The 17,834-nt window shown below is 40.1% G+C and overlaps 1 protein-coding gene across 1 annotated transcript in view; it reads left to right on the top strand.

Annotated features, from left to right (window-relative positions):
* Positions 1-17,834, top strand: part of LOC311490354 (E3 ubiquitin-protein ligase rnf213-alpha-like) — a 94,171-nt gene that overhangs the window by 64,286 nt on the left and 12,051 nt on the right. The window contains exons 32-49 of the mRNA XM_084547802.1: positions 52-182; positions 405-500; positions 629-750; positions 973-1,086; positions 1,163-1,224; positions 1,701-1,851; positions 1,960-2,095; positions 2,403-2,588; positions 2,789-2,913; positions 3,063-3,220; positions 3,445-3,648; positions 3,929-4,116; positions 4,599-4,719; positions 4,822-4,922; positions 16,474-16,589; positions 16,760-16,838; positions 17,041-17,155; positions 17,563-17,767. Of these exons, the coding sequence (XP_084403928.1) occupies positions 52-182; positions 405-500; positions 629-750; positions 973-1,086; positions 1,163-1,224; positions 1,701-1,851; positions 1,960-2,095; positions 2,403-2,588; positions 2,789-2,913; positions 3,063-3,220; positions 3,445-3,648; positions 3,929-4,116; positions 4,599-4,719; positions 4,822-4,922; positions 16,474-16,589; positions 16,760-16,838; positions 17,041-17,155; positions 17,563-17,767 (2,410 nt within the window). The remainder of the gene's footprint in view (positions 1-51; positions 183-404; positions 501-628; positions 751-972; positions 1,087-1,162; positions 1,225-1,700; positions 1,852-1,959; positions 2,096-2,402; positions 2,589-2,788; positions 2,914-3,062; positions 3,221-3,444; positions 3,649-3,928; positions 4,117-4,598; positions 4,720-4,821; positions 4,923-16,473; positions 16,590-16,759; positions 16,839-17,040; positions 17,156-17,562; positions 17,768-17,834) is intronic.

Here is a 17,834-nt window from a genome sequence, read left to right as displayed (position 1 = left end):
AAAAATATAATTAAAGTCAAATTAATTCTTAGCTCCTTTGCTGCTTTGTAGGTTACAACATTTTCCAGGCTGCTGACTGCAGCAGACACTCAACAATTGCAGAGTGTGATTAAGATTGATGCCATCAAGCTGCTGTCGCTGCAGCAGTTTGACACAGAATACTCTTTCCTCAAGAAAATCAGGTATGTAAGTTACAAAATAAGAAGTATGACACATCCTCTAAGGTTCCAACTTCAATCTACCTGAATGATTGAGATTCAGTTATAAAACTGTTATACTGTGCAGTGTACTGAATAGATACATATATTTGGACCTATTTGTGGCGTCAAGTTGATCACACACATTCATAATACAGTATGTGTATGACTATACGTGTTCACAGTGTGGCTTTGTCTTGGTATTAGGGAATTTCTCAGCTCAACATGTGCACACAAAGTGCTCATTATCCAAACAGAGTATGATGAAGACTTCCACAGAGGGAATATTCTTTCCTCAGCAAAGTGAGTATGAAGACAGTTGTATATATATATATATATATTTGCTGTGTTAATAATCTAATAACATTAATACAAAATCTCATATCGTTTTCTTTTTTCTTTTACTTATGCTTGATGTTTGTACTTGTCAGATATTCTTGCATCAATGAAATCAACAAGTGTGGTGCTACTGAGGGCACAAAGATATTTGTGTACTTTGTCACCAAACTTCCTCGAATGGAGGGTGGAACCTCCTATGTTGGATTTCAAGGCGGTTAGTCCTACTTTGTGTCACCTACAACTGTAGTAACAATAAAAACTAGAAGGAAGTTATGGGAAAATGTGGGAAAGCAGATGTGACAATGACAATGGCGGAAATAGCCTAATTGTGATACACAAAACGCATCACATAGTGCTATATATTAACAGTAAAAACAAAATGAAAGGAATGAAGTTAACCTGAATCTTGCGTCTTCTTCAATTTGATGTTCTGCAGGTCCTTGGAGGTCTGTTCACATTGATGATCTCAGAAGATCGAAAGAGTTTGTTTCTGGTGTTCATTCCTTGAAAGATCTACGCATGAGTGGTCTTTTTGAAGATCCACCTGAGGGTAATTCTTCAAGTTGTTTTTTTTTTTGCATGTTTCATGTTTTAAGTAAATGAATATAATTCTCTCTCTTTTCAAGCCATGGAGATAGAAGATAACTTAGGTGTGCCGCAAAATGACGACTCATCTGACGACTCCTCTGTAAGTCTTATTTACCACCCATTTATAGTTTGTGTTTGGACCCTTGACAGAAGTATGTTTTGAGAGTGACTTGAAAAAAACTTTGTTAAACTGAGATTATAAACATCTTAATTCTTTTCAAATTTTGGGAAATCCCTAGTTCAGGAACACTGGTAATATAACAGGATGACAAATCAGGAATGACTCGGAGGAATGTCATTAAAGAAAAATAAAAAAATCAGAACTCCGGAAGTGAGTATGAATAGGCCAAGCTGACTCAGACATTAAAATAGGAAGCATCTATCTACAGCTGAGAGTAAGATTTGCTGTGAATTAGGGCTTCAAAAAGCAATTGTTTTTGGCACTTGTCAGTAAACTGAGAAGCTCTTTATGAATCCCTTTTTTTTTTTTTTTTAATTAATTTCTATGACATTTTTCCATGTGCTGGGGCGTAGTCTGTTAAGCTTATTTACTAAATATATATATATATTTTTTAGGTTTTGGGAGATGTGTTCGACGCCACAGATCTGGTGAGGAGTTGTGTGCAGAGTGCAGTGAGCACGCTCAGAGATTCAACAGACAATGGAGAACTCAGCACTAGGAGAGTTGAGAATCTGCTCACACTTCTGGATGGAAACCAGCAACAAGGTTAGAAAATTACTCACTGAGGGTGCTCATTTGAGATCAGACCAAAGCTACACACACCTACATTGAGTGCAGTAAAGAGTTTGGAAATTAATTCATTTTGTTTTTAAGGTGCATTTGGAAACATTTTGAGGAAGCGTCTCCACTCCTTGTTAGAGGATTATGAGGCCAGCGTTCCCAGTCCAGACAGATGGGTTCTAAGTGAAGCTTCTAATTTCAGTGCTCTTCAAGAGGGAGGAACTTTCCTGTGAGTCCATTCTTTGTTTGCTCTGTCATTTGTATGCATCAGGAGAAGCTGATGAGCTGGACTTGGGCTATGGAAGTAAAGCTGAGGCAATTTTGAACTAAAATGACAGCTTACTGCAGTAAAGGAGAACATATTGAAAGTTTGACAGGAATTACATGATTGACAGAATTGAGATCTGAAAATCTGAGAGGTTTAAGTTGGAAACTCCCATAGTCAGCTGACTGGAGAAAAGGGAAGAGAGTGAGTGGTGGATGAGTGAGGGTAAGTTTTTATTGACTGAACTCACACTGATCTTCATTCCTCACAGACACACACTCTGGAGGAAAATCCAAGCAGTCATTACTCCACTCCTCGCCTACTTGGTCTCAGTCATTGACCGAGACTGCAATTTGGACCTTCTGCTCGATAGTGGGGATGACATCATGAACCTGTGGCTTGAGATATTCGGTAGCAAAAAGATGCTTGATGTGCCCTATGTGAGGAAGGAAAGCAAGTGAGTATCTCTTTGGTAAACGGGTTTCATTTAGTTATATTCTTGATCTTAACAATAGATTTCACAAAATACACTATTGTTTCTGTCGTATTCTGTGTCTAAGTGTTTTTTTTTTGTCCTGAACTAAAGCATACTAAAGTGAAGCTGTTTGGATTATAGAACCGCTGCTCATATATTGTTTTTATCCTGCTCTCTTAAAGCTCTGGGGTACTAATGGTTCAAAGCCATATCATAGGTGGCAACAGCATGCGCTGTCTCATGCCCTTCAGCTGGTGGATTAAAGACTTCCTGGATGGGCTCATGATGCAAACATTCAGACATAAAAGTAAATATGCTACATGAGTATCATATGTAAATGCATTCTGCACAAGAATTATCCTCTAAATATCCTATGTATTTCAGGTGTTATCTTTGCGACAGACGTTTCTTTTCTGGCCTAAGTTCCAACAATGCATTGTTTATTTCTCTTTGTAGGTCCTTCACTCAGTCACTTTGATGAGTTGTTCTTGAATACTCCACTTGGCAGTTACATGGCTAATAAAGTGAATGAAAAAATTAGGAAAGATTTTTTCGAAAGGTATCTACGGGATTTTGTTTCCATGACCTTCATGCCATCACATGAAGAATCAGAGGTGAGTATAAATAAAGTATAGAATAAGTCTCTTAGTGCAATACCACTACTCTTCTTTGCTCTTATTTTTTTTCCCAATAATTTCAACAAGAGGAATGTCCAAATCTCTTGGGCTGGACTGAATTTGAGCTTCACTGAAAGTTTCTGTAAAAGTAAAGGCCAGTCATTATATTCCTGATAAGACCAACGCAGTATTAACAGTCAACTTGTGCATTTACTCCTCAGCTCCTGTGCCATGCCCTGGCCAGCTGTGTTGAAGAGGTACAGAAACGAACAAGAGAAGAAGATGGGTTTTCTCTCCCCCACATCCACGTCGCCTACCATCTCTTCCAGAGCCGTCTTCAGAACCTCTCACGGATGATTTCGCTTCAACCTCAAATTGTTCCTCCTTTGCGAAGAAACCAGCACAGCAGACATTGTCCAGAGATGGTAAAAGCACTTCTGTCTGTTCTATCTGATCTGTTTCTTTGTAAGATAAAGAAGTTTAATCTGTGTAATTTAAAGACCCATTTATTCATTATACCTCGACTATTCTTTAATTATAAAATAAGCAATTATAAAAAACTCTGTGTTGTTTTATCTTGCCTTTAAGTGTGTCACAGACTTGCTTATAGTTAAGATTCGTCAAGACAATGTTTTGATTTTGTAAATAAATGCTGAGAACTACATTAATCATTACATTAATGCAAACTCTTTTGATGTCCTGTAGATTTTGGATGTCCTTGCAGCCAAGGCTTGTGTTGAATGCCTGGAATCCCCAAATTTAGAGACCGATACCCTCTGCCAGGGCTGGCTGAGGCAAGTGAAGAGGCTGCAAGCGTCTTTGGAGTTGATTTGCTCCCATCAATTTGCTAAACATTATGGGGAGCGATGTAAAGAACGACTCACTGATGTCAGGTAAGATACTGATGCACAAGAAAAGTATTATAAGCAGAATACTCTTCCAAATTCAGTAAATGGTTTCGATACTGGATTGGTAGGTCTGGTCGTAAACAGGTCTGCTTTTAGGAGTTTTCATTCGTACACGCTGGTGTGAGCCATAGCCAGAGGGATTGTGTTTTTGGGTTTTCAGTTTGTTTTCATTTGCACCTTGTGGGGCACATTGTAAACTTGGTTCTCAAAAGTACCATATAACTTATGCTAAACATTTTTCTCATGAAACATTAGTTCTGGGCTTGTTAAGCGTAAGGGAAAAGGAGAAGTGGTGCAATTTCACATTGTAAGGGCCTCTTATTTAATGAGTGAGGTGGTCGTTTAACTTCCAGCTCTCTCTCCGGTGTCTTTAGGGAAACTGCACAGATGTAAAATATTGTCCTAGATTATGTAGAATCTGCACACATTTCCACAACAAACTGATTATGTTCTACAATACTTTATAGAACTGGCTGGATGCGCATCTACTTCCTCTCATTGTTTGTGGAACACATGCTACTGGGTTTCCAAAATGAAGACATGCAGCTCAGGACACTCGTCCTAAATCACTCTAAAACCTTAAGCAGGGTCAGTAGATATTTTTTTTTGCCACAAACATATTCCACAAAAAACATACATACGTAATTCTTTTTGTTCTAACCTGTCCTACAAATCTTATCTGTTCCGAAGGTACTAGAGGGAAACTCAGATGTGAAGTCTATAAAGGTTTTTGAAGCTGTAATTGATGTACTGAATTCCTGCAAACAAGGGGCAGTAGATCTGATTTTCAGGTAATGGTTTGTTCATTTGATTATTTTAAATAAAATATTAAAGAATGTTTATAGCTCCCCTTAATTTACTTTGTTTGACACTGGTCACATTTTCCTGAAGGCATGGACTACAGTGTGCGGTGTGCACTTGAGCAGTGATTCCCATTCTGGGGTACGCGTACCCAGTAGCGGTTTTAGGCACGAGCGATCCGGGCAGTCGCCCGGGGCGGCATTTTTTCATGACACAAGGGGGGCGGCACGAGTGCCGTTTGTAAAGCGGCTCATGCTGAAAATAACAGCAACATTTTGTCACATTTAGCTTCAAACAATGTTTAAAAAACTGGTGTGAATTTTTGAGAGTCAATTTTTTGCACATTTACAACAATATTTGTCAACTTAGAGATATTTTAAATATTTAAATCTAAATTCTAAATCTAAATGTTAAATGTTAAATCTAAATGCTAAATCTAAATCTAAATTTTAAATCTAAATGTTAAATCTAAATCTAAATCTTAAATCGAAATGTTAAATCTAAATCTAAATCTAAATCTTAAATCTAAATGTTAAATTTAAATCTAAATCTAAATCTTAAATCTAAATGTTAAATCTTAATCTAAATCTTAAATCTAAATCTAAATCTAAATCTAAATGTTAAATCTAAATATTTCGGGTGAAACTTAATATTTAACTAATATGCAAATTCAAATGCCGGTAACCAGAAGTAGCAAAATAAAAGCTCGAGAAGGTCAGATTGTGTTTATAGTGTCAAATAACGAATAAAACCCATCTTATCCGGGGAAATAGACTTTTGGACGTGGATTATCGTGATAATAACTACCTAAAATAACAAACACGTTTGGAGAAACTTTATTTGAAGAGTACTTTGAGTTAGTGTCACTTTTATGAAGGGTGCGGGACGACCTGACTATAGCCAGCCACAAGGGATCTCACTTTGACTGATCTGTAATGTTCGCGGGTGTCATGTTCGCCCGCCTAAACCCGGTACACTGTACTGTCGGCCATGGTCGCTCTGCAAACATGGCAATGAATGAATCGGCGTTAGCGGAGAACATCGGCAGAGCCGTTCTGGCGGCGATACAAAGTCTTTCCACAGCGACAGCAACCGCCACAGGGCCACCACTGGCCACCTCTGTAAGTACGTTTTTTCAAAATCACGTAGCATTGGATTCTTGTCAAGGCTAACTTAACTACACTAGCTAATGGTAGCCAGTAGAGATTTGCTACTAGCACCAATGCACTTTATGTGTAGCACATATGTTAATATAAACCGTATTTACAAACGAAAGTAGCCTACGTGTCTCCTATTGACGCACTTTGTCCCGTATTACCATGAAAATAAAAAGTAGCTACTGTGTAAAATGTCAATGGATTTAAGGAATAACCAGGCGCTTTATATGGACATTTACGGTAAACTTATTCCCAGTCTGTCTCCTGGGGCCTCATGTACGAAGAGTTGCGTAGATTTCCTTCTAAATCGTGACGTAAACTCAGATTTAGAAGCATTTCGAAGCACATTTCCTTTGTACATCCCAATCGGACGTACCCGACTCCTCCCTGTCCACGCCCCTTTTAAATATGCAACTCCCCGTCCACGCCTCTTTTAAATATGCAAATTATATTTAAATTGACCCTGCACCTGTGATTCCCCTCTCTGCGCGATCAGAAAACGAAAACATAAGAATGATGAGTAAGACGGGAAAAAATAAGAACTTCACAGAAAGCGAATTGGAGACGCTACTCACTGGAGTGGAGATGCGCAAAAATTTCCTCTTTGGCGCGCTGCCACAATGTTTACTTGCATTTGCGCATCACATATGATCTGTACACTGATCGAATGAAAATGTTTCCTGTTGACATTTACAAATTCATGCGATGGCGCTTTTATAGCAATGTGTGCACTGCACACTCCGATTACATTCAGAAAACCGTCTCTCGCTGCAAATTGCTCTTTAATGTTGACCTGTTCAGATGCATTGTACGGGAATCTGATATACCTGGCTGAAATGCGGATAACTCCGTCCCACACTGCTGGCATGGCTCTGCTCAGGGTCGACCGGCACAGTCCCGATCGGTCGGAGTAATAGGCTAGTTTTCACATTGATGACAGTTTCCCGGCATCACCTCTAAGTGTCGCCAAAGGATCAACATCTGTAGAATCCTACTTACGCCAGCCACGTCGTTGGCGTAGCCACGTACAAAATTCCCGGACATTTCACTCTTGATACATCTGAACTTTTACGTGAGCGAGTACGTACGTAACGTTTTTGTAAGCACGCAACGTTCGTACGTGAGGCCCCTGCTCTGTGACCAATGAGGGTAACTGTTGCTTGGGAATCTTGCGAATTAAAAATAAATTGTTAAAAAAAATTCACCATGCTGGCCCTGCCAAAGTCTGGGATAGTGCTTATTTTTTATTTTTACGTATTATTTAATTAACTTTATTAATATATTTTTCTCTTATTTATTTGTATTTTTCTTGTTTTTCAGTTCAAACTTATTGTGTTAAAAGAAATACCAGATTTAAAAGTTCAATAAATGCTTGTTCTGAAATCAATGAATAATTGTCTTTAATAGTCGTGATTACAATATCAATCAAAATAATCGTGATTATGATTTTTGCCATAATCGAGCAGCCCTATTTTTGTCATTTTCTGATTCTCCACCTAAATGAAAAATCAAAAGACCGTTTTTCATGTGAATGAAGCATGTTAATAACTAGATTGTAGGACAATTGGCTTTGAAGCTATGTATCAGTTTGCTGCTAATGTAGCTAGCGCTAGGTCACCTAAATAAGAAAGACACAGATTCCCTGAAATGTCTGTGATTGGTGGGCAGGTGCAAATCTCCTGATGATATAGCTATACTCGCTACAGTTATTTTCCCCCCAGAAACAAGCAAATCTCGTTCTTGATTGGGTCTTTAAATTATGTTGTCATCAATTCAGATAACTGTCATTTGAGCTGTCAAGTCATCAGTCTGAGGTAAACTAGGTCGCCCAGCTAACCGGCAAAAATGGATAAATGGCTAAAACGGATAGATTGCACTTCCAGAGAGACCTCAACTGCTACCACCAGTCAGGCTCACAGACATTTCTTTTTCTAGCTGCTACAAGTGCGTGAGAGTAGGGGGTACATGGCTGGAGGTCAAATGTCTGAAGGGGTACGGGCTGTGAAAATGTTGGGATCCAACCACTGCACTAGAGAGTCTCAGAATCCTGTGGGGCTGCCATGCAATCACATCTACTGCTCACAATGCATCAAGGACAGCATTGATGCAGTATTCAGTAATACACAGGATAAGATGTTATAATCCCTTGGGCCAAAATCCCAGGCAAAACACATTTAGAGGCCCTGTTCAGCTAAGAGACCCTACCAAACCAATACCAATGGTCATATAATATGACAATTAATCTATAATCTACATAAACTAAGTAAAAGCTGCTGGCTTGTAAGCCCATTGAGCAGCATAGTTCAGACATTGTAAAACATAAACTAACTAAACGCTGCTGGCTTGTATGGCCCGCTCAGCAGCTAACCATAGCTACCACGTAACAAAAAGACAACAGCAGTATGCAGCATGTCATTGGGGTTTTCAAGTGGGCACCTCCCTTCACCGATGTTTCGTTAAGTTAGGCCCACGACACCTCGAGAAGGCTTAACAGTGACTTCCAGCGTCCTGGAGTCACCCCCCTCCACACCGCCACTGCACAACCCTGTTTCCCTCACCATTCGATGTCTATCAACAACTAATATAGTAACTAATAACCACGAGCCAAACAAACAAATCTACCATGATTAGCCCCGCTGCTGCGGGCCGAAACACGTAACAAACAAACAAATCGCGTAACAAACAAATCGACCGTGGCCTACATGCGGCCTTCCTTACCTTAGCTAGTTCCCCAGCTAGCATGCTTCCTGCGCACCCATAACCAGTCGCTGGCTCTCTCTGCTGCCCGGGACATGTTGCTAACCGCAGTCCTCTGGCTTCTCCCTCGTATGCCCAGCTCACTCAGCAGAGCAATCACCGACTTTGCCACAAATCCACGGCAGCGGACATAAGCCTTCCATCCATTCTGCTCTGCATCTGCTGCTAACTCTGCATACTTAGCTCTTTTTCGCTCATTAGCCTCCTCAACTCTATCTTCCCACGGAACAGTCAGCTCTATGAAATACACTACTTTCTCTGGCTCAGACCACAACAGCAGATCTGGCCGTAGTCGAGTGCTAACTATCTCAGCTGGAATAACCAGTTGTCCATTTAAATCCGCTCTCATCTGCCAGGCTCCTCCGACTCTTAGCTGTCCCGTGTTATGCCTGATGCCTGCTGGTCTAGCCTTTTCTCCCTCCCGTACAAACTTAATACATCTATTCTCTCTGTTAACGGCTATGGAATTTACATCCACCTGTTTTTCCTCAATTGCAGCTGCTAAACATTTCAGTACCTGATTGTGACGCCAAGTATAACGTCCTTGGGAAAAACTAACCTTACAACCTGTCAGAATATGTCTAAGCGTGCAGACACAAGTGTACAGTAGACAGGCAGCATCCTCACCTACCCACTGGTTTAGGTTCTGGGGAGTTGGCAGCACATCATAAGTAGCCCCTAACATTATCTAATCCTGCTAGCCTTCATGGTCCAAAGCTCTCTCCACTTCAACTTCCTTTTCTCCACACTCTCCCAGTTCACCCACTGACCCTGCTTAGCCTGCGACACTGCCTTCGAGCATCTAACTGCTTCCTCTTGCTTCTGTACTTCTTCCACTACCATCTTTCTCCTTTCTACTGCTGATGCCTTGCTACACAGAGGTTTCCCTGCACACAGCCCTAGGCCTCCACGCCCTTGCTGTACATGACCTACGATATCCCTATGCCTAAGACCTGCCTGTGCTTGCTGCACTGCCTCTTTTGCCTTCCACTTCCTCCCTGTCTTAATAGTAGGCGCTACACTCCTAACCACTGGATCCTTCGACTGAGTAAGCGTCATTTCCAGTCTAACTTTAGCACACTTAAACTCCTCTGTTAAGCTGGTAACTGGGAGCTCCAGAATGCCTTTCCCATACAAGGCTGTATCACTTAAGCAGCGTGGGACACCAAGCCACTTTCTGATAAATGAATTAATCATTCTTTCCAACTTTTCTACCTTTGCAAGGGCAACCTCATACACCGTCAGTGTCCACATTAGCCGGGGCAGTAAACCAAATTGCCAGCACCACAGTTTTAACTTGGTAGCCCTGACCGGTCTATGCTTGAAATGTCTTGAATCATTTCCTGCCTCAACTTGCATCATACCATCTTCCCAAGCTCTTCACTGGCTTCTCCAGCACTGTGGGAACTACCTCATCATTTATAACAAACTTCTTATCTACTACCTTTCCTTTAACAATAGAAATACTCCTAGATTTGATAGGCTTCACTTTCATCCTAGCCCACTGCAGGTTGCTATTTAGCTTATCCAGCAATCTTCTGGTACAAGGAGTGGTTGACGTTGCTGTCGTCATGTCGTCCATGTAGGCCCTAATTGGGGGGAGGCGAAGCCCTCCCTGCAGCCTTTCTCCACCTACCACCCATTTGGAAGCCCTAATAATGACCTCCATTGCCATTGTAAAGGCTAGTGGAGAGATTGTACACCCTGCCATAATGCCTACCTCCAGCTGCTGCCATGCTGTAGAGTACTCTGCTGTGGTAAAGCAGAGTTGAATATCTAAAAAGTAGGCTTTGACTAAGTTTTTTAATACTACCTGGAACTCTAAAGAAGTCAAATGCTTCCCATAACAAACTATGTGGCACTGACCCAAAAGCATTAGCCAGGTCTAAGAATACAACATGCAGGTCTCTCTTCTCTTGCTTTGCTAACTGAATTTGGTGCCAAATCTTACTGGTGTGCTCTAAGAATCCAGAGAAGCCGGGGATCCCAGCCTTTTGCACCGACGTATCAACTAGTCTGTTTTTCACCAAGTAACTGGACAACCTCTGTGCCACAACACTGAAGAAAATCTTCCCCTCAACATTAAGCAGACTAATTGGTCTAAACTGGCTTATTTCCAACGAGTCCCTCTCTTTGGGAATAAAAATCCCCCCTGCCCTGCGCCATGCCTTGGGAATAACCTGTTTCTTCCATACTACTTTCATCAATTTCCACAGGAACCTCAACACATCTGGTGCACTCTTATACAGCCGGTAGGGGACCCCATTAGGTCCCGGGGCTGAAGAGGCTCTTGCCCGTCTTACCACTTCTTGAACCTCTTTCCACCTTAGTGGGCTGTCATCACACTGGCTAACTATTTCACCAATAGGTGGAATATCAGAGGGTAGTGCCAACTTTCTAAACCTGTCCGCATCTTTGTGCACCTCCTCCAAGTACTCCTCAAGCTTCTCTTTTGGTACCGTAAGGCTACCATTCTTTTCCTTACTAAATAGTGACTTCACAAACCTAAATGGGTCCTTATAAAATGCTAATCTAGCTCGCTCTTTCCTTTTCTGTCCCTACTGCAAGCACGAGTTGCCCAATAACTTCCAACCGCATGTTTCTGATGAATTAAGGTGAAATTTTTATAATAGTTCACAAGTTTTTGAACTTTAGAGCCTTTATATATTGCCCAGTGCTTAGCAGCTCTTCTTTATAGGGGATCTGTGACATAAAAATGTCACTAACATACCGAGCTATGTGGCAGATATCAATGATTTGATAATGTAGATACACAAATACTTCCCTGCCTAGCCAGATGAGCGTACAGAAGGTGGATTGCTGGCCTTAGGCAGATGGGTACTTCCATATGAGCTGGGTTCTGCTCAAGGTTTCTTCCTGTTAAAAGGGAGTTTTTCCTTGCCACCGTCGCCTTCTGGCTTGCTCTGGGGGTTTCAGGCCGGGTTTTGTAAAGCGTCTTGAGACGATTTGTATTGTTAAAAATTTAAATTGAATTGAATTGATGTTGTGGTGAAAAACAGTGTCACTCAGAGAAGTGCAGTGGTATTCTGAGTATCACACTCAGACGGCTAATCTTAGACACATTGGGGAATCTTCTATTAAAGGCTAATTCTAATAATAATAATGCATTTCTTCTAATGCAATTCTTTACATGTATATATATATATATATATACATACATACATATTATGGCATGCCGTTCAGGAAATGAATCTTTGAATATATTGAATGAAACCTTGAATATATTGAATGAACTTTGAATATATGGAATGAATCTTTGAATATATTGAATGAAACTTTGAATATATTGAATGAACCTTTGAATATATGGAATGAATCTTGAATATATTGAATGAAACTTTGAATATATGGAGTGAACCTTTGAATATATTGAATGAATCTTGAATATATTGAATGAAACTTTGAATATATTGAATGAATCTTGAATATATTGAATGAAACTTTGAATATATTGAATGAACTTTGAATATATGGAATGAACTTTGAATATATGGAGTGAACCTTTGAATATATTGAATGAATCTTGAATATATTGAATGAAACTTTGAACATATTGAATGAACTTTGAATATATGGAGTGAACCTTCGAATATATTGAATGAATCTTGAATATATTGATTGAACTTTGAATATATGGAGTGAACCTTCGAATATATTGAATGAATCTTGAATATATTGAATGAATCTTTGAATATATTGAATGAATCTTTGAATATATTGAATGAACTTTGAATATATGGAGTGAACCTTGAATATATTGAATGAATCTTGAATATATTGAATGAATCTTTGAATATATTGAATGAACTTTGAATATATGGAGTGAACCTTGAATATATTGAATGAATCTTGAATATATTGAATGAAGTTTGAATATATGGAGTGAAACTTGGAATATATTGAATGAAAGTTGACTGACGTCAGACTTCACGGCAGTGCCTGCGGCCATCTTGTTTCTTGGGATGCCGCAGCAAAAAGTGACAGAGTGACAACGAGTCAGGCCGCTCGCAACCTCGTTGCGGCAATATTAAACAATGAGGACATGATAAACACACTGGCGAATGCGTGTACGGGCCAAAATCTTCCCGATACCCCTGCCCAATACCCTGCCCGTTCTTCTAACGAAGAAGTTCGCTCCTTTTGAACCGTAGCAGAGCTATTAACGGAACACTCTGCTGTGTGTATAGGTCTGTATGGTTAGCTTGATATAGTTTTCAGGTGATTTAATGAAGGCAAAACACAGTGAATGGCCGTGCGTAACGGCACTGCGCTCTGACGCGGCTATTCTCCGGGACTGGAGAAGCTGCTGCGGCTACAGGGATTTCGTGAACTGAAAGAGAAGCTCTTCATATATTGTTTGGATCCAAAAAGAATCACCCACATTCATAGACCAATGCAGGCTGAATATTTAGTTTAGTATTGAACGTATTTGATGATCGGCGACACATTGTCAGCTTTGGGCACTTTACTCACACAGCGGACTGCAAAAAGGAGCGAACTTCTTCGTTAGAAGAACGGGCAGGGTATTGGGCAGGGGTATCGGGAGGATTTTGGCCCGTACACGCATTCGCCAGTGTGTTTATCATGTCCTCATTGTTTAATATTGCCGCAACGAGATTGCGAGCGGCCTGACTCGTTGTCACTCTGTCACTTTTTGCTGCAGCATCCACAAGCTAAACAAGATGGCCGCGCAAGCACTGCTGTGAAGTCTGACGTCAGTCAACTTTCATTCAATATATTCCAAGTTTCACTCCATATATTCAAACTTCAATCAATATATTCAAGATTCATTCAATATATTCAAGATTCATTCAATATATTCGAAGGTTCACTCCATATATTCAAGGTTCATTCCATATATTCAAAGTTCATTCAATATATTCAAAGATTCATTCAATATATTCAAAGTTTCATTCCATATATTCAAAGATTCATTCCATATATTCAAAGTTTCATTCCATATATTCAAAGATTCATTCAATATATTCAAAGTTCATTCAATATATTCAAAGATTCATTCAATATATTCAAAGATTCATTCAATATATTCAAAGTTTCATTCAATATATTCGAAGGTTCACTCCATATATTCAAAGTTCATTCAATATATTCAAAGTTTCATTCAATATATTCAAGATTCATTCAATATATTCAAAGTTCATTCAATATATTCAAAGATTCATTCAATATATTCAAAGTTTCATTCAATATATTCAAAGTTTCATTCAATATATTCAAGATTCATTCAATATATTCAAAGGTTCACTCCATATATTCAAGGTTCATTCCATATATTCAAAGTTCATTCAATATATTCAAAGTTTCATTCAATATATTCAAAGATTCATTCCATATATTCAAAGGTTCATTCAATATATTCAAGGTTTCATTCAGTATATTCAAAGATTAATTTCCTGAACGGCATGCCATAATATGTATGTACACTATATTACCAAAAGTATTCGCTCACCCATTCAAATGATCAGAATCAGGTGTTCTAATCACTTGGCCTGGCCCCAGGTGTATAAATTCAAGCACTCAGGCATGCAGACTGTGAAACAAGACATTTGTGAAAGAATGGGCCGCTCTCAGGAGCTCAGTGAATTCCAGCGTGGAACTGTCATAGGATGCCACTTGTGCAACAAATCCAGTCGTGAAATTTCCTCGCTCCTAAATATTCCACAGTCAACTGTCAGCTCTATTATAACAAAATGGAAGCGTTTGGGAAAAACAGCAACTCAGCCACGAAGTGGTAGGCCACGTAAAGTGACGGAGAGGGGTCAGCGGATGCTGAAGCGCATAGTGCAAAGAGGTCGCCGACTTTCTGCACAGTCAATTGCTACAGAGCTACAAACTTCATGTGACCTTCAGATTAGCCCAAGTACAGTACGCAGAGAGCTTCATGGAATGGGTTTCCATGGCCGAGCAGCTGCAGCCAAGCCACACATCACCAAGTGCAATGCAAGGCGTCGGATGCAATGGTGTAAAGCACGCCGCCACTGGCCTCTAGAGCAGTGGAGACGCGTTCTCTGGAGTGATGAATCACGCTTTTCCATCTGGCAATCTGATGGACGAGTCTGGGTTTGGAGGTTGCCAGGAGAACGGTACATTTCAGATTGCATTGTGCCAACTGTGAAATTTGGTGGAGGAGGAATTATGGTGTGGGGTTGTTTTTCAGGAGCTGGGCTTGGCCCCTTAGTTCCAGTGAAAGGAACATTGAATGCTTCAGGATACCAAAACATTTTGGACAATTCCATGCTCCCAACCTTGTGGGAACAGTTTGGAGCGGGCCCCTTCCTCTTCCAACATGACTGTGCACCAGTGCACAAAGCAAGGTCCATAAAGACGTGGATGACAGAGTCTGGTGTGGATGAACTTGACTGGCCTGCACAGAGTCCTGACCTGAACCCGATAGAACACCTTTGGGATGAATTAGAGCGGAGACTGAGAGCCAGGCCTTCTCGACCAACATCAGTGTGTGACCTCACCAATGCGCTTTTGGAAGAATGGTCAAAAATTCCTATAAACACTCTCCTCAACCTTGTGGACAGTCTTCCCAGAAGAGTTGAAGCTGTAATAGCTGCAAAAGGTGGACCGACATCATATTGAATTCTATGAGTTAGGAATGGGATGGCACTTCAGTTCATAGAATGAGTAAAGGCAGGTGAGCGAATACTTTTGGTAATATAGTGTATATATATATATACTTTAGTTTTTGTGCCTCTTCAGAGCTTGTATCGAGAAAAATGCAGACTTCAGGCTAGAGGTGGGCGATATATATCGTCTGCGATAATATCGTGATTGTTGTGTTAACGATGTGCAAATTCACATTATCGAGTATTTAAATTAGTCCGAAAAAAACACTCCAAAACACGCATTAAAACTCCACACATTCAGAGGTGCGTGCAGCAGAAGCCCTTGGCTGCAGCAGGGCGTCACGTGATTGCTGTAGTGGGCCTACACGTCATCATCTCTCTCACAGGTATGGTTACCGCGAATGTGAGTGAGGGGAGTGGAGCGGCAGGGCGCACCGCTGTCTCCCGACTGCTTTTTGTCAGCTGAGCTGTTTGCATCCCGAGGCCCGGCCGTTATCACAGGCCTCTCCCGCATGTCTAGATAATACGTTGTCTCGGCATTGATGTGGCGAACATACAAACTGATCGCTCCATGTTGTGTCAGCTAGCGCTAGCTTGGAAGCTAACGGGTGTTAGCTAGCGTGCAGCCGCTACTTTAAAGTGAACGAGGTTATCCACGGTCATGACGGAAATTAAACTTCAAAATAAATGATAGACGTTGATTTTACTCTCTTTAATTGCTATAAGGTCTCATAAAAGTCATGTTTACTCAATGGTCAATGTTCTTACACTAGTTCAATTGGTATTTTGTATTTTGTCTGAATTGTTTTTACTTGAATACTTACACGTTAAAGAAAATAAATAAGAACTGTTTTCATTCAACATTGTGCCCATTATTATTATCAGTGATTAAGTAACTCAGAGTTTTAAAAACACATTTTTAATGGATATCGTCTAATTATCGTTATCATTAAAATCGCCAAAAATATCGAGATATTTTTTTTTGTCCATATCGCCCACCCCTACTTCAGGCGGCGTAACAATGGTTTCTTCATCGATCTGCTCTCTACTGTGTGGTTTAAGGACAACACACCACCAATCCAAGGAGTCATCAACAAACTGTTGTCCTACCTGACGACTGAGACAGGTGCCACAACTTTAGAACTCCTCTTCATTTTCTTCACCTTCATTTCTAATGAAGCTAAATTTTCTCTGACACTGCATTTGACAGATGTGACAATTTTGAACATAAATGATTACTGGAGACATTGTTACTGTAGTACTGTAATATTTTCTCTAAATCATTTTTCTAACCAGATCTGTCAACACTTGAAGAGTCTCCAGATAAAAACCCAGTTGTGCGATCTGTGATACTCAAACTGCTCCTGAAGTTCAGGTAAACTAAATGTGTGCCTTTAACATTAACATTAGAGTTATATGTTCATTTAACTTGTAGATGAATAGAGCCATCTGCTAGTTATTAAGTATAAGATGAAGACAAAGAATTTTGGTTGTGTGGACATTTCTACCTTATATCTGCCTCACCTGTCAAAACCCTTATGGATTGTAACAAACATATAAACATAACTGCGTTTCAGGTTTGATGAAGTCAAGGAATTTTTGCAGCGGCATTTGACGTCTGTTGAGAACAGCCCAATTGTGGGTGAAGATGATAAAGCAGAGCTTTATGCCTTGTACATCAACTGCTTGGAGGTAGAATAAGAACACATTGTTTTATTACATTTAATAGTGTAAAAGGGGACTAATAAAAGTCTTTAAGACGACTTCACCAAATATTCACACAGTCTTTTTTACATTCTTTGTTTATTTTAGCATTTGAGTTTTAGCAGGGTTAATCTGGTAATAAAATGGATTCAAGTAAAAGTTACAAATGTCCTTTTTACTTATTTCTTTCTGGCTGCAACAAACATATGATATCAGTACAGGATTTAGGAGTCATTTGTTTCATTAAGTTCAAGGTGATATTCAGTGTGAGAGTAGTTTAACTCTATAGGAGTTGTTTAATTTATGCTCATTACTTTCTAAACGGAGCATGAATGTGGAATGTAGCCGTACCACCAACTGTTGTTTCACTTTCTGCTCATCCTTGATGTTTGCAGGACTCGATGTGGGAGAAAACACCACAGGAGGGAAACAAGACTGAAAAGTTGCAGTTTTTCACTGAAGGAACAGCATTCCTTCGCGTCTTTTTGGCTGAAGCCACATCTGCTCCAGGCACGGTGACTATTCAACTTCTGCAGCACATTGCCCGATTGCGTCTGACGCTCACCATGGCTGCCCAGCTCATCAGTGGAAAACTATCTGGTGAGACATGCATTAAGTACACCACTTCTAACGGTTTTGCAATGGTTAACAATGGTCCACAGTATTT

This window comes from Chelon labrosus, assembly GCF_963514085.1.
Source record: "Chelon labrosus genome assembly, chromosome: 7".
Classification (NCBI taxonomy): domain Eukaryota; kingdom Metazoa; phylum Chordata; class Actinopteri; order Mugiliformes; family Mugilidae; genus Chelon; species Chelon labrosus.
The sequence above is the reverse complement of the archived record's forward strand: the minus strand, read 5'-3'. Positions and strand labels throughout refer to the sequence as shown.